General features: G+C 44.1%; 1 protein-coding gene across 1 annotated transcript in view; it reads left to right on the forward strand.

Annotated features, from left to right (window-relative positions):
• CDH6 (cadherin 6) overlaps positions 1-22,165 on the forward strand; it is a 181,687-nt gene that overhangs the window by 119,956 nt on the left and 39,566 nt on the right. Inside the window, exons 3-6 of the mRNA XM_081206328.1 lie at positions 11,255-11,549; positions 14,497-14,616; positions 18,559-18,726; positions 21,432-21,619. Coding sequence (XP_081062454.1) covers positions 11,255-11,549; positions 14,497-14,616; positions 18,559-18,726; positions 21,432-21,619 — 771 coding nt within the window. The remainder of the gene's footprint in view (positions 1-11,254; positions 11,550-14,496; positions 14,617-18,558; positions 18,727-21,431; positions 21,620-22,165) is intronic.

Here is a 22,165-nt window from a genome sequence, read left to right on the forward strand (position 1 = left end):
GGAGAAAGGGAGAAAACATATATCATCAAATCAAACCTTTATTGTTGCAATTGGTGGCAAGCATTGTTGGGCATATATATAGTAAATAAAATAAAATTAGACTGCACATTGCCAGTTGCAGTTAAAGGTAATCCTGCACATTCTTAGGTTCCTAAAATCCCTCGGAAGCCAACGGGATTTAAACCACCTAACTGTATCCAGGATCACACCTCAGTTCTGAAACTACAGAATCTATAGGGCACAATAGTGCTTGCTCCATATAGAGAAAACAGGGTGTGGTGCAGTTCTGCTGGGTGGTAATAAAGCTTACGGTTGCTGAATGCTTTCAAGTGAGCAGAGCAAGAATATGCCGGGACGAGCTTATCCATCTTGGGATACTGCTCACGATCTCTTCAGGAGCTGAACGAATAGTGTAGATGTTTCATGGTCACTTGAGCTGCATCACCAGCATTGTGTTAAGGTCCACAGCTTGCAATTGTGTGGGAAACTTTGCTGCTTTAGTGCCCATTGTCTGTGAGTGGTTGTGAGACTACCATAAAAAGAAGCTCTCCACTGAAAGTCTTCTGTTGTTGGGTGCTTTCTAGTTCTGGATTTCCTGCATCATGCAGCGAATTGAAATAATGTATAATTACAACAGTTCGTATATAAGAGGGTTTTTTAAAAAAAATAAAAAGGAATGAACAAAGTAGGTGCATTTTAAGTACACTAAATTATGTTATTCATTATTTTTCAAAAAACACACAAAATAATTGCTAATATATATTATGGCTCATTGCCAGTACTCTATTAACTTCCTTTAATTACTATTGTGTCTCTGATAAGCTGTCAGTTTTAAACCATAAAAATAAACCAGCAAAATGAGATTAGCAATTATCAAACTCACACTAACACAATGTTCAGTTTGCTGGTTTTGTTGTCACTGAGCAAAAGGGAAAATGGACTTTTTGAAGTAAAATGTTTCAGGTATTCTGTACATGGATTCATTTGTTGCTAACCTCCTAGATTTTCCTGGACCTTTGCGAAACCTCCTTAGAACTCCATTTTCCTCTCCCTTTCAAGAATGTTTTGTTGTGTCCTTGTGTGTGTGTACTTGTGTCATTCTTAGCAAGCAAAGCGGGATGCCAAAGATGTGTCTCATCTGGGGCTCTTTTTAGACTGGAGAGAGTTCCAAATGTAAGGTTGGCATGGAGGGGGAGTGGATTGTTATGGTGGTGTATGGAAGAGTTATTGTTTGAGCTGCATCTTGTCCTGATCACACACAACAATAGGATTGTTCCCTGTGCTGGCTCAAGACGTTTTGCCTGAGCAAGCCCAAATAATTTGTTTGAGATGAAACCCACATATTCCTTCCCTCTCAGAGCCAACACTGAAAAGTATTGTTGCCCCATTCTGACTGCTAATCCTGCCTCCATCTATTCATTTTTTCTTCCTTTCTAAGACCTCAACCTTGTGCATATTGTCTTGTGAGTAATTCCCACTGAACTCAGTGGAACTTACGGTAATTCCAAGTATACCTACATAGCATTATTCTGTTTATTTCACCCGATTTCTCTCTCTCTCTCTCTCTGTTTTTCACACACACACAAATACATGTCTTGTTTCCGCCTTTCTTAGGAGAATTTCATACCCACTAGGCTATCTGCTAACTAGGCAATAGAAAATATCTCACAGAGAAAGGGAACCTGTCTGTCTTTCCCTGTGGCTTCTAACAGGTGTTAACACTGGCAAAAAAAAAAAACAAAAAACCTTAAGGAAAGCAAACATGAGTAACAGGCTTTGTAAAAACAAGTTTACTTCAAAATATCAACAGTATTTGCATAACAGCATTTTGGCAGCATTGAATGCATGCACTTAAAAGTGTGATATTGGTAGCTGTAACAGACAAGATCATAATATTGCCAATCTATTTTTCTCAAACATCCATGACATACACAAACAGCTATACTGGCTTTGCGGTGTGGCTTAGAGCTGGGATGGTGAAGAAAAAAATGGAAGGAAGGGAAGGAGAAAAAGAAAGACCAGAAGCAAGAGAAGGGGAAAGGGAGAGAAAATGGAGGTGAAATAACAGGAGGGACTACAAAGAGGTAAATAGGTAGAAAGCAAATCAGAGAGAAAGGTTTAAGGAAAGTCTGACCTGAGTAGGTCTCAAACACTAGACGAAAAATTTCCTCTATAACTTGGCCTTTGGCCGGTTAGCATTCTATGGCCTTTTAAATGTGTTTCTGTTTTACTATGCATTTTGTGTTCTCCTTCTGTATTTTTATGTTGTGAACGGCCCCATGATCTTTGGATGAAGGATGGTATACAGATTTAATAAATAAAATAAAATAGCAGATAAAGCAAAGCATAGGAAGGGGAGGCACACGAAACAAAGGATTTCTACTTAGCAGCTGGTATCCCACTAGCAAAGGGCTGACTTCTAGTTCTGCCTTTAATTATGGCCAGTTGAAGATGCTCTATGAGTACACATGCTGCCCTTTCTGAAGGGAGCAGCGACAGCCAGCTGTTGGCCCACCAATCAAAGGAAAGAGTTTTTCCCAGGTGACAAGAAGCACCCCAAAAGAGTGGTCTCCTCACTGCACCAACAACCTAGATCACAGAGATGAGGAAATGTGGAGGCTGTCAGGAGCTTGTCCTACACTCGAGTAGGACCCTGGCAGAGACACATGCCCAACTGGCATGTTCTCTCCCTCCTGGTTGATCGTTCGGGAGCTTCAAAAGCTTTCTTCAGCCTGAACATCACAGCGACCCATGCCAACAGACACCGGCACACTTAGGGATCCGCAGAGTCTTCGCAGTTTGCTTAACAGACCTCAGTAACGCAGCATTTTGGCTAATCTACTTTATTCACAGATAAACACACATGGAGCACTGCAACATGGCTCCCTCTCTCTCTAGCATCAGATAGCAAAGAGAAAAAGAACAAAGGACAATAGTCCCACTTCATGGAATACAGTAACACAAACATCCTGTCTCCGTCACTTCCCACTCTGTGTAGTCAAAACATACAGTGTCATGTGATAGACAAAAATCATAGAATCATAGAATCATAGAGTTGGAAGAGACCACAAGGGCCATCGAGTCCAACCCCCCCCCCTGCCAAGCAGGAAACACCATCAGAGCACTCCTGACATATGGTTGTCAAGCCTCTGCTTAAAGACCTCCAAAGTAGGAGACTCCACCACACTCCTTGGCAGCAAATTCCACTGTCGAACAGCTCTTACTGTCAGGAAGTTCTTCCGAATGTTTAGGTGGAATCTTCTTTCTTGTAGTTTGGATCCATTGCTCCGTGTCTGCTTCTCTGGAGCAGCAGAAAACAACCTTTCTCCCTCCTCTATGTGACATCCTTTTATATATTTGAACATGGCTATCATATCGCCCCTTAACCTCCTCTTCTCCAGGCTAAACATGCCCAGCTCCCTTAGCCGTTCCTCATAAGGCATCGTTTCCAGGCCTTTGACCATTTTGGTTGCCCTCCTCTGGACACGTTCCAGTTTGTCAGTGTCCTTCTTGAATTGTGGTGCCCAGAACTGGACACAGTACTCCAGGTGAGGTCTGACCAGAGCAGAATACAGTGGCACTATTACTTCCCTTGATCTAGATGCTATACTCCTATTGATGCGGCCCAGAATTGCATTGGCTTTTTTAGCTGCTGCGTCACACATGACTGCAATCATGGAGCAGGAATTCTAACAGAGGCATGGGAGTGGAAGTGAAGGTGTTCCCATTGCTGCCATAATGCACCATCTGAGCAAATGTTTTCCTAACGATGGAGCTGTCCTTGGTTCCCTCCCAGCTCAGCTACTGTAGCTTTCTGATTTGATTTACAGAGCTGCAGAAATGCAAAAGAACAAACATGCAACAAGAACAAAAATCAATTTGTGAAAGATATAATTCCACTCCTCAATAAAGCTTCCAGAGCAGCTTACAAATTGCAGCCTGATATTTTTCCTTCATATAAGTTAGGAGAAAAAGATACAGGGGCAAAAGGAAAGGCAAAAGTAGGCTCCGAAATCTCTTTTTGTGTGTGTGTGACTCGTGCAACTTTAGCAGTGCTTAAAACTCGATTTACAATTTTGTCATTGAATACTTGCATTTGCAAACAGTTGCCTGGAACACTGAAGGAAAACAAGTATGGAAAGATAATCTTTATCTAAGCAGAGAATCATTACAAGTGAGTCAGATGATTAAACTTTACAATGGTATTCAAGTGAAATTAGTAAAACTGTGTCTACTGCAACACTTAACCTGTTTTTATTTGTGGTTCATCTTCTGTCTTGCTTTCCCTCTTAAGTGTATTATTTCACAAGGGACTCCTCATTAAACTCAGGGAGTTAAGCAAATTAATTTACTGTAAAGACTACACCATTTCGTTCTCTCTTTTTTTATTAACAAACATTAGACACAGCACTTTCTGTCTTTCCCCCCTATCAAGTTGCAATTCACATGATATTCAGATTTGGGAATACAGTAATAATCCATAGTCTAAAGATGCTTACTTCACTGAATGAAGGCTTGAAATATTTCCCCTCCCATACATAAGAAAGAATAGTAAAATGCAGGCTCATAATAAGGAACTGAATCTTAACTTGTTTAAAAATATGTATTATTTGCCACTGCGGTCGGTGGAAGCTTCTCAACACCTCTGCACACTTCAAGAAGGGCCAAGAGGACTCCTTCTTCAGAGCGCCACTGCCAGTGTTTGCTATGGCAACTAGAAGTACTGTTTTAACTTACAGTGTTTTAAATCTATATTTTTAAAACTTAGTTTAAAAGGCTTTTCTGGCTGCAGCAGTAAACTGCAGCTGCAATGCAGGCATTTTTCTGACCCAATATGAAAAGAAGGATCTCTATTGGCCTTTTATCAGAGCTCAGTGGAGCAAACAGGCAGGGGAGACCCAGTCATTGTCCACACACCTCCAGCCATGTCTGGTGGTAAGGAAGGTCGGACCAGTGCGCAGTGCTAGAAACTGAGATACGAAAGCTAGGAGCTAAATGGCACCTTAAACCTTGGTTAGAGGTGCAACAACGGAATGTCCAGGCACACTTTTTGTAGCAAGAATACAAAGCTGAAAATGAATGAACTGCAGCTAAAATGTTATGTTCATTTTTCACATGGTCTAGTCCAGGGGTAGGCAACCTAAGGCCCATGGGCCACAAGCAGCTCACGGGGGTCGTTTAACCGGCCCACAAGCCACCCCTGAACCGAGCCACCTGCTCGATGAGTCCCCGCGCACTGCACTGAACTGGCACAGTGTGCTGCAGGGACTTGCTTCCATGGTGCTGGAAATCACACCTGCGTAGACGCCGGAAATTGCATCTGCACAGGTGCAGATCCCGGAAATTGCAGGCATGCATGCTCACACACACACGCTATCTGTCCCACAGAGGGATCTCCGCTGGAGTGAACCAGCCCAGGCGATGTAAACCTTGCCAGCCTCTGGTCTAGTCCTTCCCCTGCCCACCCCACCCCCCCTGATATTCTTAAGAGGGTCTCTTTTCCAGTCTTCAGAGAGTAGCTGGAAGTGAGGAGGCAGAAAAAGGTCTTCCTTTCCATTCACTTTGCAGTTTTAATTGGAAATCTTAGGTGCAGTACTGCATCCAGAGCTCAGAAGCTGCTCACGCTCATGAAATTCCATGTCACAAAATGTCCCTGGAACAATGGGAGTTTTGAACACTGCCATTGAGAGGCCCCTTTCAGGCCTGGGACACTCAGCTAATGCCCAAACTGCTTTACCTCTGGTCTGGCCCTGCATAGGATCCAGATGATGAGCAATATCAACACAGTAGATATTAGGCTGCTGAGTCAACAACAGACTGTGTTGTCCTTTCTGGGAAAACAAGGTGGATCTTCAAATTCTGCAAGTTAGGTATGACAAGAATAGATGCCGATGGAGTGTAGCACTGTTGCTTTGAGTTAGCTGTGGATTTATTTTAATTAAATTCTAAGCCTCCCTTAAAGGGTTAAAATTGAACATTGTGGCTGTTGAGGTCCTTCCCTGACCCCCACCCCCACCCCACCCCCCACTCCATCTCTTGCTGGTTTTAATGGAACAGAACGAATTGAAGAAGACCGAATGAGTGTTCAAATGACAACTGAGCATGTTTTCCTCCTCAATCTTTTCATCTTTTGTTTCAGAAGTTCTTTTATGCTATTATGTTAACACGTCAAATAGGTCAAGGTGCATCCTGTACTGGAATGAAAAGGGAGGGGGGTTAAAATAGTCTTTGTTTGAACAACAGCAGAAGCAGCAACAATACAGCACAGATTCAAGGACAAATGCAAGCAGAGAAATAAATCCTTTTGGTGACCCCCACAACCTAAAGTTGCAAACATCCTTGACAAGAGGCATACATATTATTTTTGTTTTTAATCCTTCTGGGGGTTTACTCTAAATTACTGACTTGATGCTTAAAATGGAATGTGTTAAGGGGGAAAAGAGATTTATAACAGAAGAACCACCCTTTTGTGTGCAAAGTTGCCGTTCACATAGATACCTGAATCATTTTTAATTACTTCAACTTGAGGGTGAGGAGAAGCTGCGTCCTACCACACGCCTTCTTGACCCTTGACCCTCAATTTGGAGGGAATGGCCAAGTGGATCCAGAGATTAGTTGATGCCTCACTTTAGGAGAAAGTGCTTCAGCTGTCCTTGAAAGAGGAGGTGGTGCGTTCTCTTCTTAAGATGACTTCCCTGGGCCTGAAAAAAACGTTGTTCTTGTCATGGTACGGCCCACGGCAGCCATTATGTGTTGGCACCCACAACACTTTTATTGAGATATAAGTACTGTCGCCTCATGTTTACCCCCCCCTTAAAAAAAAAGCACTAGAATGACAGTGGTACCTCAGGTTACATACACTTCAGGTTACATATGCTTCAGGTTACAGACTCCACTAACCCAGAAATAGTGCTTCAGGTTAAGAACTTTGCTTCAGGATGAGAACAGAAATTGTGCTCTGGCGGTGCAGCAGCAGCAGGAGGCCCCAATAGCTAAAGTGGTGCTTCAGGTTAAGAACAGTTTCAGGTTAAGAACAGTCCTCCGGAACGAATTAACTACTTAACCCGAGGTACCACTGTATTGGATACTATTGTCCAATCACTAGTGCAAGATGCTTAAGAAGGTGGTTGTGGGGCCACTTCAAGCATGCTCAGATGAATGTCCATTTAAATCCAGCTTCCGTCCAGTTTTGGGAGCAGAAACAGCATTGGCTGTCCTGACTAATGACCACTCCATTGTCAGGAGAGGGACAGGGAGAATGTTTTAACTGACCATGGTATTTTCCTGACTGAGTTAGGACTTGGAGGCATTGATTTGCGGTAGTTCTGCTCCTATCTCCAGGGATGGAGCCAGAGAGTAGCATTGGGTGACCTCTGCTCAGCCCTGCGGGAGGTGTCCAACACGGTCCCACAGGGTTTGATCTGGTAGCCCAAGCTATTGGTCACGTGCACGAAGCCTCTGGTATCAGCCATCAGGGGATTTGGAGAGAAATGTCATTAGCACCCTGATGGAACTGAGCTCTGTTCCTTTGATACCAAGAGGGCCTGGAGATGTCTCTACTGTCTAGAGGTGGTAATGGACTGGATGTAGGACAATACATTAAAGTTAAATCCAGTCAAAACAGAGGTGTTGTGGGCAGGCCATCCCCATGTCCTGGAATTGGGAGAACATCCAATTCTTGACAGAGCTCCCAGGAGCAGGTGTGTGGTTTTGGGGTGCTGCTGGAACCATCTTTCTCACTCGAGGTTCAGGTGGCCTCAGTGAGTAGGACCACCTATGCCTGGCTTTGTCAGGGATGCCAACTATAGCCATTTCTGGGAAAGGATTAGAATAGCTATGGTTATTCATGCTCCTCCAGTGTGGTGTAGTGGTTAAGAGCGGTAGATTCATAATCTGGGGAACCGGGTTCGCGTCTCCGCTCCTCCACATGCAGCTGCTGGGTGACTTTGGGATAGTCACACTTCTCTGAAGTCTCTCAAGCACACTCACTTCTCAGAGTGTTTGTTGTGGGGGAAGGGAAAGGAGAATGTTAGCCGAATGTTAGAGAATGTTAGAGAATGAGACTCCTTCGGGTAGTGATAAAGCAGGATATCAAATCCAAACTACTACTACTACTATTCTTCTTCTTCTTCTTCTTCTTCTTCTTCTTCTTCTTCTTCTTCTTCTCCTCCTCCTCCTCCTCCTCCTCCTCCTCCTCCTCCTCCTCCTCTTCTCCTCTTCTTCTCCTCCTCCTCCTCCTCCTCCAAGTTGGACTAAGGTAATGCCCTCTTTGTGGAGTACTGTAATGCCCTTTTGAAGAGAGACTGTAAATATAAACTAGTGCAAAATGCAGAAGTCAGGGTGCCAATAGGGTCATCAGGCTGCAAACATATTGCTCCTATTTTTAAAAAAGCTGTACTAGTTGTTGATTGTTCTCCAGGCCTAATTGAAGCTTCTTTCTTTGGTATCTAAAGCCCTTAATGGCCTGAGACTCAAATATCTGCAGTCTTCCATACTGGCCTGCCTGTGACTTAAGATCAGTGAATGAAAGCCAGCTTGGTGGTCCCTACATAGGATGAAGTGTGGATGCCTAGAGAAGGGCCTTTTCAGTGGTGGCTCTTCGTATGTGGAGCTCCCTCCCTACTGAGTTACATCTGTTTTTTATAATTTTTTATTGAATTTTCACAGTTTATATTAACACAAACAATACACAATACAAACATACAAACACAAAAAACAAACATGTATAATTTCATATCCAGTTTTCTTAAAACTTATTTCACTGACTTCCCCATACCTCCCCTTTCTGCATTCCAATTTCCAAATTTGTTTCAGCAAATCCTTCCCCTTAATTTCATCTAATTGTTTCCTTTTCTTTTCTTTTACTTAAACTTTTTCAGTTGTAATCCCTTACTTTCTATAACCACAACATTTTAACACTCATTAATTTTACAATATTTCTTAAGATAAATTTTAAATTTCTTCCAATCTTCTTCCGCCGTCTCTTTCCCCTGGTCTCGGATTCTGCTAGTCATTTCCGCCACCTACTGAGTTACATCTGGCCTCACGTCTGTGTAATTTTAGGTGATTGGTTAAATCAGATCTTTTTTAAGCAGGTGTTTGGAGGAGAACCCCAACTGGACACACTGTTTAGTTTGTTGCTGCTGCCACTAGTTACTGTGTTATGTATTTAGAAGTTGTGTTATTTTATTGATTTTATGCTCTGTTTTTCTCTTGTTTGATTTGGCTATAAACTGCCTGTGGCTTCTGCAAAAAGGCAGCACGGTATATCAATTAATCAGTCTTTATTACGGTCAAAGAGCGGGCAGCAGTACAGTACATAAATCTAAATAAATAGATAAATACAATACGAAAATCAACTGTGTATAGCCACATGCACACATATTACTGTTAGAATTCCTGCTCCATGATTGCAGTCATGGGATTGTTGTCTATCACATGACTGTATATGTTTTGACTCCACAGAGTGGGAAGTGACGGAGACAGGATGTTTGTGTTACTGTGTTCCGTGAAGTGGGACTATTGTCCTTTGTTCTTTTTCTCTTTGCTGTCTGATGCTAGAGAGAGAGGGAGCCATGTTGCAGTGCTCCATGTGTAAATAAAGTAGATTAGCCAAAATGCTGCGTTACTGAGGTCTGTTAAGCAAACTGCAAACACTATGCGGATCCCTAAGTGTGCCGGTGTTTGTTGTCATCGGTCGCTGTGATGTTCAGGCTGAAGAAAGCTTTTGAAGCTCCCGAACGATTGACCAGGAGGGAGAGAACATGCCAGTTGGGCATGTGTCTCTGCCAGGGTCCTACTCAAGTGTAGGACAAGCTCCTGACAATTACTACAATTTCCATATATATATTCATCACTTTAGGATCGTATGTCAGACACACATCCCAGTAAGGACCCTATTGCTCCCACAGCCTTTGGTGAGAGTGGGGCTTCTCTTGCTCACCAACCATATGAGGGTTTCCAACCTTTCTCCATATCCTAAGTGTTAGGATCACCCTCTCAACTTGCATTAACTCTCTCAGCAGATAGTTGGGCTTGGGAGAGAAGTGTCCTTTCAGATACAGCACACTTCTTGCTTTGCATGATTACAAAAAACAAAACAAAAAAGCAATACAGTGCATGATCTTTGAGACTCTCACTTTTTATTGAAATTCACTGTGTCATATAGCACAGAATGGTGTTATGCAAACACAAGAGAGATGCAAACGTTGTGTTCTGTACAGTGTCCCCCATGAGAAACATATGCATTTGGGGAAAAGACCATTAACAGAAAAGAAAAGAAAATGATTTTAATAATATAAGTAAGTGCCTTTTTATATTTCACAAGTTGGGCTTTTTGAAAATGCAAAGCTAGGGGATCTGATAAATAACTATATTGGTATAGGCATGGAGGAGGAATTTAACCCTTTCTTCCCTTCCTGTGGGCCTAAGAAGACTTTTTTTATTTTAGCTAATGCTTGTATTAGGAGGAAATCTTTCCTCTGGCACTGATTGCAAATATCAGCTTCAGAGGAGGGATTTTTCCTCAGGACAACAGCAAGGGAGGAAAGGGTTACTTCTTCATGCCTGCAGTGATCCTGGTTATCACTCACACAAAGACACCGACACCCACCCCTCACTGTTATTTGCATTTTTGAAAGCCTGTATGCAAGGATTCAACTACCAGCTTTTGATCTTCCTCCCCTCCCCTTTCGTGCTGTTCTGGGAATTCTCCTGACCATCACTCCTGATTCCATTGTGCAAGTGGAAGTCCTTGCACTGGTCTTCTGCCAACAGGGCTCATTAAATGAATCCTGCCGTTTATGTCACATCTAGTTTGGCCTTTACTTGGTTCTGTGCACAGGTCACCTAGACAACAAATGAAAAGCTACATTTAAGGTCACATCTGGTTTGCCCCAATGACAGGCTAGGTTTGCTTGCTTCCAGAATGGAGGTTTGCCCTTTTTTAAAATGGATGCTAGCAAAAACAAGGCGGCCAGACCTTAGCAAGCAGGGTTAATAATATAGTCAAGCTTCATCACAATGTGCTACATTCTCTTTTTAAAACAGTATCCTTAAAAGCAGCAGCAGCAGCAACTTGCCATTTGGCTAGCTGGAAATAGCTTTTGATGGGACAGGATTGAGGAGAACAATGCAGTAAACAAACTCACTGAGATGTTCTAGCCAGCAAAGATTCACGCTGACAGAGATTCAGCCTCGGAAATGGATTCCCCATTATTTGCCCCTTTGCTTAAAATTTCTATTTCTGTTGCAGCTTCATTCTGACCAGGATAAAGGAGACTCTACACTTAAATACATCCTTTCAGGAGATGGCGCCGGAGACCTCTTCATTATCAATGAGAAGACTGGAGATATACAGGCCACAAGGAGACTGGACAGGGAAGAGAAGCCTGTCTACATTCTCCGTGCTCAAGCTATCAACAAAAATACTGGAAAGCCAGTGGAGCCAGAGTCAGAGTTCATCATTAAGATCCATGACATCAACGACAACGAGCCACTGTTTACAAAGGACACTTACAATGCCAGCGTCCCAGAAATGTCTGATGTAGGTAGGTGTCATATCAGTCTATTATTATAACTATTGCTATTAGTATTAACATTATCATTTGTTCAGCACTTTTATACCAGGAAAGTCTCAGGGCAGCATATAGGAAAAAGGAAAAGAAATTGCACACAGTTAAAACAATTAAAAAACCAAGAAACAGCAAGCAAGAACGTAATCATATACGCTTCTCGAAACCCCACTACACCCTAACGACATTGGCCTGATCACTGTTACATTAACCAACAAAAGTACAGTAACCAGAGAAAATTAAGACTCAAATGCCTGAGAGAAGAGGAAAGTTCTCGTCTGGGATTTTTGTTTGTTTCCTTTTGAGCATAAAGGAGGGAGGGAGAACCACTAAAAATATCCTTCCTCTTGTTGAGTGCCCCCCCCCCCAGGACTTCCAGCACCAGAGCACTTGGAGGAGGACCTGCAATGATGACTTCAGGGTCTGTGTAGGCTCACAAGGGAGGAGATAATTCCATGTGGCACTGGGCTCCTGAGGTGTGTAAGCCTTTACAGTGGACCCAAAGGTAATGTAACTTTCGGGTTGCAAACATGGCAAACCTGGAAGTGCATACTTCCGGGTTTCACCACATGAACAGAAGTGCTCTGTGCGCCATGTACATGCGCAGAAGCACTTTATCGCACTGTGCATGTGTGCAGAAGCGGCGTCTCATGTTGACCTTTTGGGGTACATACAGACCCCCAGAATGAATTAAGTTCATATCCGGAAGGTCTACTGTATATATAAAGCCAACACTTTGAATTGTGCCCAACAATGCAGAGATCAGTTTTCACCTACTGCTCAAGGAACAAATCCAGACTTGTGAATTCTGCACTAAAGTATGGTCAGGTATAGTCTATTTCTAGTCCATGCCTGTTAAGCATATGTTCATTCAGAGGTCCATTTCTGCATTAGGCTATGGGTTCTATTTTCAATCCACCAAAGCACTGCATTTCAATATGTATCTTGCTATAATGTTATCTCCATGTACACATTTCTAAGTGTATTTTATCCTAAAATGTGCCTATTAATGCCTTTTGGTATCGGTATTGCAAAACTTGGAGGTGTGTGATATCCAAAACAATTATGTTCTAATCAGCACATTTATCTGTGAGGTGTGGATCAACTAATATCACATTCACAGAAATCCAAACCCCAAAGCATCCCTACCTAGGCTCAATCCATATGACCGCTTCCTCCTTTGTCAAAATGGGCACACACCTATTTATTCTATATTCCTGATAGACCATGTGAATTACGCCATCACTGGTATGGAAAGTGTGAGAAAGGAGAGATGACGGGTAAAAACAAGTGATAATTTGCCAAGTGATAACTAGTGCAACCATGTGAGAAACTGGTTGGTTGTTATATCTCTCCTAAGTGGTGCCAATCCATAGCCCATGGGCAGCCTTGCCAAATATTTTTTTTTGTGCTCCCCAAGACTCCTTCCCAAATTTGCCTTTAAAAAAAAAGCATTTGACTGCTCTTGTTGGAAGTGTGCTGTGATGCATAAGGTTTTTGTGATCCCTCTAAAAAAAATCATCTTTTAAAAAATGTTTTAATGAAATTTAATAATGAATGGTAAATGTTGTAGAACAGCTGGAGGACTATTCTTTGGCTAGGCAGCTCTCCTCACGCCCACTTTTGTGCTTTGGAGATATCCACTGTGACAGTGTTAGCCATCCCTGATATGTAGTGAAAAGGATTGTTCCCTGGATGTATACGCAATCCAAACAATTGGGGAATGAGAAGTCTATCACAAATTGCTACCTCCCCTCTTGCATGCATGCCACAGTAAATTGCCAGGTTCAATATCTACCAAGTATTCACCCCATTTACAGATATGCACACTTCTGGCCTAGGTTGGCAGGAGCAGGGACCGAGCAATGGGAGCTCACTCCGTGGCTGGGATTCGAACCGCCGACCTTCTGATCGGCAAGTCCTAGGCTCTGTGGTTTAACTCACAGCGGCACCCGTGTCCCTAGCCACCCGTGCCAACCTAGCAGTTCGAAAGCAAATCAAAATGCAAGTAGATAAATAGGTACCGCTCCGGCGGGAAGGTAAACGGCATTTCCGTGCGCTGCTCTGGTTCGCCAGAAGCGGCTTAGCCATGCTGGCCACATGACCCGGAAGCTGTACACCGGCTCCCTTGGCCAATAAAGCGAGATGAGCACCGCAACCCCAGAGTCGGTCACGACTGGACCTAATGGTCAGGGATCCCTTTACCCCTTTACCTTTACCTTTACTTCTGGCCTGAAACATGGATGTGAGAACCGTCCCTCCCTTCCCTAGCTGGCGCCCCGGGGTCAAATTGAATTAGCTGTTTGCCCCATATTGTCCTTGCATAATTGAACATTCCTTTACAAATAGACGCTGTCAACACTCATTGCCAAACCAGGACAGTGATGTGGGAGGAAATGATGCAAGTATTTGCCCCCACCATGATCCCTAGCAGAACCTCCCACCACATCAGACACACTCACCTGCTATTTGCAACGGGAGGACATTTTGATCAGGACCATGCTGGAGGCAGTAGCAGCCACAACTACAATGAGCTCCTAGCTGTGTTGCCTCTCCCCATCTCCTTCTTGGCAACCAGCAGTGACAACCAGCATTGGGAAGCCAGCTGGGCAATGCCATCCAACAGCACATCTCTCAAGAACACCTGTATCTCTGGTTACTGTACAAGGTATGCAAAAAAGGTAGCCGCAACAAATGATATTGCATTCAAGAGCAGTCCTTCAAAACTCACTGTGAATCTCAAACACCCACATATCCACCATCGTGAGTCCCATTTCCACCTCTGGAGAAAACTCCTGAAATGGCACCTCTGAGGGAATCTGCAGGTACAGAAGCAAAAGCTGTATAGAAGCAAAAGTGCCAATTTAAAGTGATGTCCTTTGGCAGAACAGCAAATATTTTTCTATTTTTTTTATCATTGCAGGTACATTTGTCGTGCAAGTCACAGCAACTGATGCCGACGACCCTACGTATGGGAACAGCGCTAGAGTTGTCTACAGCATTCTCCAGGGGCAGCCATATTTTTCCGTCGAGTCTGAGTCAGGTCAGGAGACCTTAATCTGTCATTATCTGACAACCTCCATAATTTAAAACGATGCGTTAAGTCAAGCTAGGACCTATTTGGTAAATTCTTCAAGGAAATTCTATTTGACTCAGTGCAGACTTCAAGAGGCTCGGTAGAGTGATAGATCTGTAAATATGACACATTATTTTAATATCTTAACCTAACAAAAACAGAACGGAGCCTGGATGGAAAGTCCTTTCCCCCCAGTCCATTTAAAACAAACAAATACTGGGAATGTTTAGGATGCCTGCATCAAAAGCAGTGCTCAGCTCAGTCATTGTGGTGTAGTGGTTAAGAGCGGTGGACTCGTAATCTGGTGAACCGGGTTTGATTCCCTGCTCCTCCACATGCAGCTGCTGGGTAACCTTGGGCCAGTCACACTTCTCTGAAGTCTCTCAGCCTCACTCACCTCACAAAGTGTTTGTTGTGGGGGAGGAAGGGAAAGGAGAATGTTAGCCACTTTGAGACTTCTTTGAGGAGTGATAAAGCGGGATATCAAATCCAAACTCCTCTTCTTCTTCTTCTTCTTCTTCTTCTTCTTCTTCTTCTTCTTCATGAATAAAAATGGAGAGTGGACAATCTTTTTGTCTCTCAAGGGCAACCATCCATCAGGGGTAATGTGCTAGGGGCTGCAGGAAAGCAATTGGCAGAGCCATAGACGAAAGTGTTCTGGATTAACTAATCCAGAATAAAGATCACCCTGCTTCAATTTTCGTCATGGAGACTACCATGGGGGGGGGGTTGTCCATCTGTCAGCAGAAAGGAAAATAAGACTATGAAGGAGATGAAAGCTGCTTAATCACAAGTCCTTCACAAAAAAATTGGAGGTATTGTTTTTATAACTCTGTGGCTCATACAGGAAACTTACGTGAAAGCCAGCTCAGTTTTGAAGTGGAAGGAGAAAGTGTGGTAGACAGAGAGATGATGCTGACTTGTGCTTAATAATAATAATAATAAGATCTGAAATCTGGACAGGGAATTTTCTCTCTCTTATTTTATGCAAGCTTTCATTTTTGTACACTTTATAACTACAAAGTTAGTAGTAAACTTACTTGTCTGTAATAAAAATTTGTGGGAAGCTGCTCAAGTAGGCTTTGACAAAGCACCCAACAACCAGCTGTTTGTGGGGAGATTTTAAAGTGCTACTCAAAGTCAGTTTGCCCTGGCTGATGTGAAGGCACATCAATCCTGCTTGGTCCAGGTGTTCTGTTTCAACATCTGAAAGGAAATGGAGGGGGAGCTTGCTTCCATCGGCACCTTGCCCCTGCTACATGCTTTGAAACCTCAATGTTGGGACTTCAAAGCACCCATCTGTTCATGCACCCATTTTAACATATGGCTCGATCTGCATAGTCCCATCGTTCCTTGGCCACTGTCAGAAAACTGCCATCGGTTCAGGAGGGAGAGAGGAAAAGCCAAATGGATTACAGAGAGCCTCCAAGGATCGTGGGAAGCAGCTCCTTCTCAGTGGAGGAGAGTAACCATGCCTCCAGTGGAGAGGAGCTGCAGGGCTTGGAGGAAGCGAGGCGGTGCCAGGACACCTTGCCTGGGCAAAGCGGGGAGGAGAGGGGTCCTCGTTTACCCACGCGCTCCTTGCGCAGTAAGCTTCCGTGCAGAGAAGGGAGGTGCAGACTGGGCGTCAAGAAATTACTTTGCTGGGGAAAGTACTGCCCACTCACGGATTCTGCCAGTGAATGAGCCAGCCACAGGAGAGTGGCGCTCTGGACAGATAAAGTTTATTTTTGCAACTAAAGCAAGGCTTTACAGCCAAGCAGGCAGGTATTTGCCTGCTTGCTCTCGAGCAACCACTTGGAATCTTTACAGCCACACTAGAGCATACAGATATTTTTTTAGGAGCCCAACTTTTATAAACAGATGGGCAGTTTGCGAAGGCACCCTACATTTTAGAAAGCCAAATAGAATGACACTGATATTTTACCCCTCTGTTCAACTTCTTTCTTTCCACCCCCCTCCCAATACTGTTTCTACCTCTAAATATATAGAAAGAATGCTTGGGGACTTGCTATTTTCCCCATGGATTTCCTTTCAATTTAATGTTGTAGTACTATGTATTTAATGAAGGCTTGCTTTCACCCCGTTTGTCAAAATAAAAATTTCAAATAAGAAATGGGTGGAAGAAAACACACGCACATAAAGATGCAGGAGAAAAAGCAATGGAGGAAAAAAAAGTTATGCTCCCTTTTAGCTTCATGAAATGCTTTAGCATGGGGTTAATAGGTTGATGAAAGAACTGCATCAAACAGCAGTATATGCAAATAGCTTGAAGCTCTTTTCTATATTGTGCAAGTCACACAAGCAACAGAACCAGATACAATTTGACAAGGCTATAATTGAGTGCAGCAACTTGACAACACTTAAATATTTACATCGGGGTAAGTGCAACCGTTACTAGTGACTGTTGCCAAGAGGACAGAGTGGAGGTTTAGATTTATTACTTATTTTTTGCAATTGTTCTAGGCAGCTTTTCTGTTCAATGCACACATAGACACAAAACTACAAATAAAACATAACTCGCCTTTAAAATGTGGTGCACTACCCAAACGAGTTAAAATAACACTAAGGATCACTTGCCATTCTTGACAGCAGCGGCAGTTGCAACCTGGTCCAGTCGTGGGTAAGCTGGGAATCGGGGAGGGGGGGTGGACACAAAAACCTCCCACTCAGTTGGCTAGTATCATAAGCTCCAGCCAGCAGCAGGGAGTGACAGGACTCCCCTACCTCTTTTGAACTTAAATTGGCCAAGCAGGAATTTGGAGACGGACCTGGCTAAGCCTGTTTCCGCTAGGGTCCCTCCCCAAATCATCAAAGCTGGTTGCACCATCTTCCAGCAGCACAGTCAGCATTGGACATCCCACCCTGAATAAATTTGGCCCCATCTGAAGTTGAGCAGATGGTGCATGTGGATGACCTTATGGTGGAGTGTCTTGGTCACCAAAGAGGAATTTGCAATACCCCACTCTCTTCCAGATCAAAGTATCGAGGTACCCCAGTAAAGGGGTTCAAGGGGAAGGATTCTGTCTGTATGCCTGGACGGAGACTAACAAGCCATGGAATGCCCCAGTTGGCCTGGAGGGAGTCCTTTGTATTTGATAATAATAATAATAATTTTTTATTTATACCCCGCCCTCCCTGGCCAGAGCCAGGCTCAGGGTAGCTAGCGCCAGTAAAATTACAATAAAAACATAATGGGGGGGACCAATTTACAAGACAAGTTAAAATAAAATTTTAATAGTAGCCCATAGATCAAAACTGTAAGGGGAGGGAAACATAAGGGTCAGACTGAGTCCAAACCAAAGGCCAGGAGGAACAGTTCTGTTTTGCAGGCCCTGTGGAAAGATGTCCCTCAGGGCCCTAGTCTCTTGTGACAGAGCGTTGCACCAAGTCGGGGCCAGTACTGTGCATCATATCCTTAACCCAGGATTGACCCTGATGAAGTTATCAGACAGCAGTTGGGTTGGTTGATCCAGGATACATACCTAGTGCCTAAGCCAAAACCTTCTTGCACCTGTAATCAATAAAGTTGTGGTCATTTGGATTTCAAAAAGGTTGTCACAACAGTGACCTCAGGCTTACTACAACATAATATGGAAGCTGAGCAGATGCCAGAAATGGGAAGCAGTGGGCTTGGAGCCACACATACAAATAAACCTATGGACTGAAAAGGCTTGTGTAAAGGATTATTTTAACTTCATGAAGAGAGTGCATGGCGGCCTTCATTGAGCATGAGGTTCCTCCCTGCAGCACTATTTCATCATTACAATGGGCTTTTGCAAAGAAAGCCCTCCCCATTGATATCACGTCCATACAGGAAGAGACGTGCAGCACGCTGGCCATTTAACTTAAGCTATTACAAGAATAGTCAGTGACCTTCAATGGTGTCCTTAATTTTCTCATTCCCAGGCATCATCAAAACAGCTTTGCTGAACATGGATCGAGAAAACCGAGAGCAGTACCAAGTGGTCATCCAGGCAAAAGACATGGGAGGCCAGATGGGCGGACTGTCAGGAACCACCACGGTGAACATCACATTGACGGATGTCAATGACAACCCACCTCGTTTCCCCCAGAGTATGGAAGATTTAATCATTCTGCTTTATCTAGCTCAGTTCTGCAGTCCAGTGATGGGGATGCAGAGATACACAGCAAGCCTGGAATCTTTAAAATTAGAAGAGATGGGTGTTATTGAGGGGAGGGGGTTATACCTTTTGGTCGCAAATCTGTGAAAGCTTTTGGAAAGCACCCAGCCTCACTACTGTTGACTATTGACAATTATCTCTCGGATTCATCTTCAGCTCTGTCTATGGTATTGTAATGTCCTATTTCAAAGAGTCAAAAGAAAGTACAGTGGTACCTTGGTTCTCGAACTTAATCTATTCCGGGAGTCCATTCGACTCCCGAAACGGTTCAAAAACCAAGGTGCGGCTTCCGATTGGCTGCACTCAAGCAGAAGCCACGGCGGACCTTCGGCTTCTGAAAAATATTCACAAACCGGAACACTTACCTCTGGGTTTGCGGCATTCGGGAGCCAATTTGTTCAGAAGCCAAGCTGTTCGAGTACCAAGGTACCACTATACACCGAAATCAATTGAATTAGGGGAATTTAGCCCAGTTCTTACACTGAGTACATTATAGTACATAGCTACTAGTTGTTTTTGGCTACATTCTTTCATTGGTTAAGCAGCCTTTGTGATATTTAGTATGATTCAGTGCTTGTCAGTTTGTCTAATCCTGGGCTCAAAGGCTACTGTTTTGCCAAGTACCATGGAAACCACCAATCATTTCAGAAAACTTCCCTGCCTGGGCAAACCCTGCACATTAGAAATAAGGCTAGGCTACTGACATATGGGATGTGGGTGGCGCTGTGGGTTAAACCACTATGCCGTTTGGCTTGCCGATTGAAAGTTCACAGTTCGAATCCCCGCGACAGGGTGAGCTCCCATTGTTCGGTCCCAGCTCCTTCCAACCTAGCAGTTCGAAAGCACTCAGTGCAAGTAGATAAATAGGTACCACTCCAAAGGTAAACGGTGTTTACGTGTGCTGCTCTGGTTTGCCAGAAATGGCTTAGTCATGCTGGCCACATGACCCAGAAGCTGTCTGCGGATAAACGCCGGCTCCCTCGGCCAGTAAAGCGAGATGAGCGCCACAACCCCAGAGTCATTTGCGACTGGACTTAATTGTCAGTGGTCCCTTTACCTTTACTGACATACTAGCTTTCAACTAGCCACAAGATTTTGATGCATTCTGAAATGGCATTAGCAAAGAGAACTGCACCAAATACTTTTCTCTCCAAGGAAAATAATTCTAGATTAAAAAGTATGCCAGGTTTATATATTTGAAGATGTTGAGGGAGGCATTCCCCCAACTGAAGAATAACTCATAATATAGGGCAAACGTCAGCCTGCGGGTATGGACAGTAGGAAACTTCTGTTGACACGAGTAGGCCATAATTTGAGACTCGGCTCCATGGCCCAAAGAGAATTACACATCTCTGGCCAAGGGCGTCTCACATGCTCTGAGACAATGATGCAGAAGCACAATAGCCAAAAGGTCCCCGAGACAATATATTTGGGTCATTTGCAGTGCAGCAAGTTAACATGAAGGGCTTTGGCTGTGCGTCGTCTTGTGTCGCTATGTCACATTGCACAATGGTGGTTTGCTGTTTCCTTATTCACTGTATCTGACGTATGGATGCTTTTGGTTTGCCATAATCCATCTGGCGAAAACAGCCCTGCGTGCATTGTGAAGGGGGGGCTTGTTGAAATCAGTTCAAGGGGCAGGGAAAGAGAAAAATGCCTTGTAGGGGTTTGCGGTAGAATAAAGCAGACCTGATTTAAACAAGATACTGGCTCTTTAAAGCACTTATCCCTGCTAGGTTCCACACAGTTCTCAGCCTGTCAGGCAAGTGAATGGTTTGGCAGGTAGGCCTGCAGGGTTCGATATTCCACAGACAGAGCAACCTGTTGTTACTGTGAGCTATCTGAGGAGCCATGGTCAGAGTCAGTCACTTCATGGGCCAGATAAGATACTATTGGCTCCCTGCATCACCTGCTCTGTGCTGAGTTGATAGCTGCAGTTGTTGTTTGACATCCATCTGTCTCGAGAGACAATGGAGTGCACCTCCAGGGGTCAAGTCAAACTGCTGCATTAGCAACACCAAAGCAACCTACCTGGAATGCAAACCAGGACAGTGTGTATGGAGGTCCCAGACAGCAAGACCCCCTCTCAGCCTTATGGATATGATTGCAGTTCTGTACTCTAATCATGTGTGGGACTGTCATGCAAGCTAGCCATTCCCTTCACCTGCAGGCTGCCGTACAGGTGCAGGGAAATGGATTCCTCTTCCCTACCATCATTTCCCCCCATTTGACAAAGTGCCACGGCACCAGCGCCTTTAAATCAGCACAAGGAAAGAGGAACCTTGAGCCATAAGGTGTTTACATGGCAAAAGCCAGAGGGAAACCGTTCCGGTGTGCAGACTTTGCAGCTGAAGGGTGCATAGGTTAAGTCTGATGCCAGAACAAATAGAATGGTTAAGGACTTGCCTTTTGTATCACTTAGAATCTCCTTTGAATCAGGAATACAACAGGATGGCTCTATGAGAAAGTAGAAAGTCCTGCAAGCAACTTGGAGTGGCAGCAACCTAGGAGTCAATTTACTGGTGTGGATGCTGGTAGAGAATAGATGTAGGAAGAAAACCTCCATGTGACTGGAGATTTTGGGGGAAATGCCCCAATAGCTGTGATTGTCTGGCTAAAGTTTCCCTTTATCTCTAGGTGCCTACCAGTTCAAAATCCATGAGTCTGCACCTCTCGATTCGCCGGTTGGCAGGATAAAGGCTACTGACGCTGATGTGGGTCAAAATGCAGAAATGGAATACAGCATCATCGAAGGGGACGGCTTAGAAATGTTTGGCGTCGTCACAGACAAGGCGACGCAGGAAGGCATCGTAACAGTGAAAAAGGTGCATGTTCTCAGATGTTTCCTTCTGGCTTTCAGCATGCTGTTGTCACATGTGTTTTGTCTCCCACACATAGTTGTTAACACCCTTGTCAGTGCTCTGCAAAGGGTGGGGAAATAGCTTCAGAGGAAATATCTCACACTTTCGCATGACTGTCCAGATCGGATCAAGTGGCCCTGGGCAGCCCAGGCACACAGGCTGCCCTCCCCCCCTCGACACCTCCCTTCTCAACTCTGACTCATCACAAGCTATAGATCCTGCAGACTTCTTTCAGCCTGTGTCTAGAAGCTTCTTAAGCTTAAGTTTGGGTTTGATATCCCGCTTTATCACTACCCAAAGGAGTCTCAAAGCTGCTAACATTCTCCTTTCCCTTTCTCCCCCACAACAAACACTCTGTGAGGTGAGTGGGGCTGAGAGACTTTCAAAGAAGTGTGACTGGCCCAAGGTCACCCAGCAGCTGCATGTGGAGGAGCGGGGAATCAAACTCAGTTCACCAGATTACGAGTCCACCGCTCTTAACCACTACACCATACTGGCTCTTCTTCTTCA

Source organism: Podarcis bocagei (genome assembly GCF_964188305.1).
Source record: "Podarcis bocagei genome assembly, chromosome: 8".
Taxonomy (NCBI): Eukaryota; Metazoa; Chordata; class Lepidosauria; order Squamata; family Lacertidae; genus Podarcis; species Podarcis bocagei.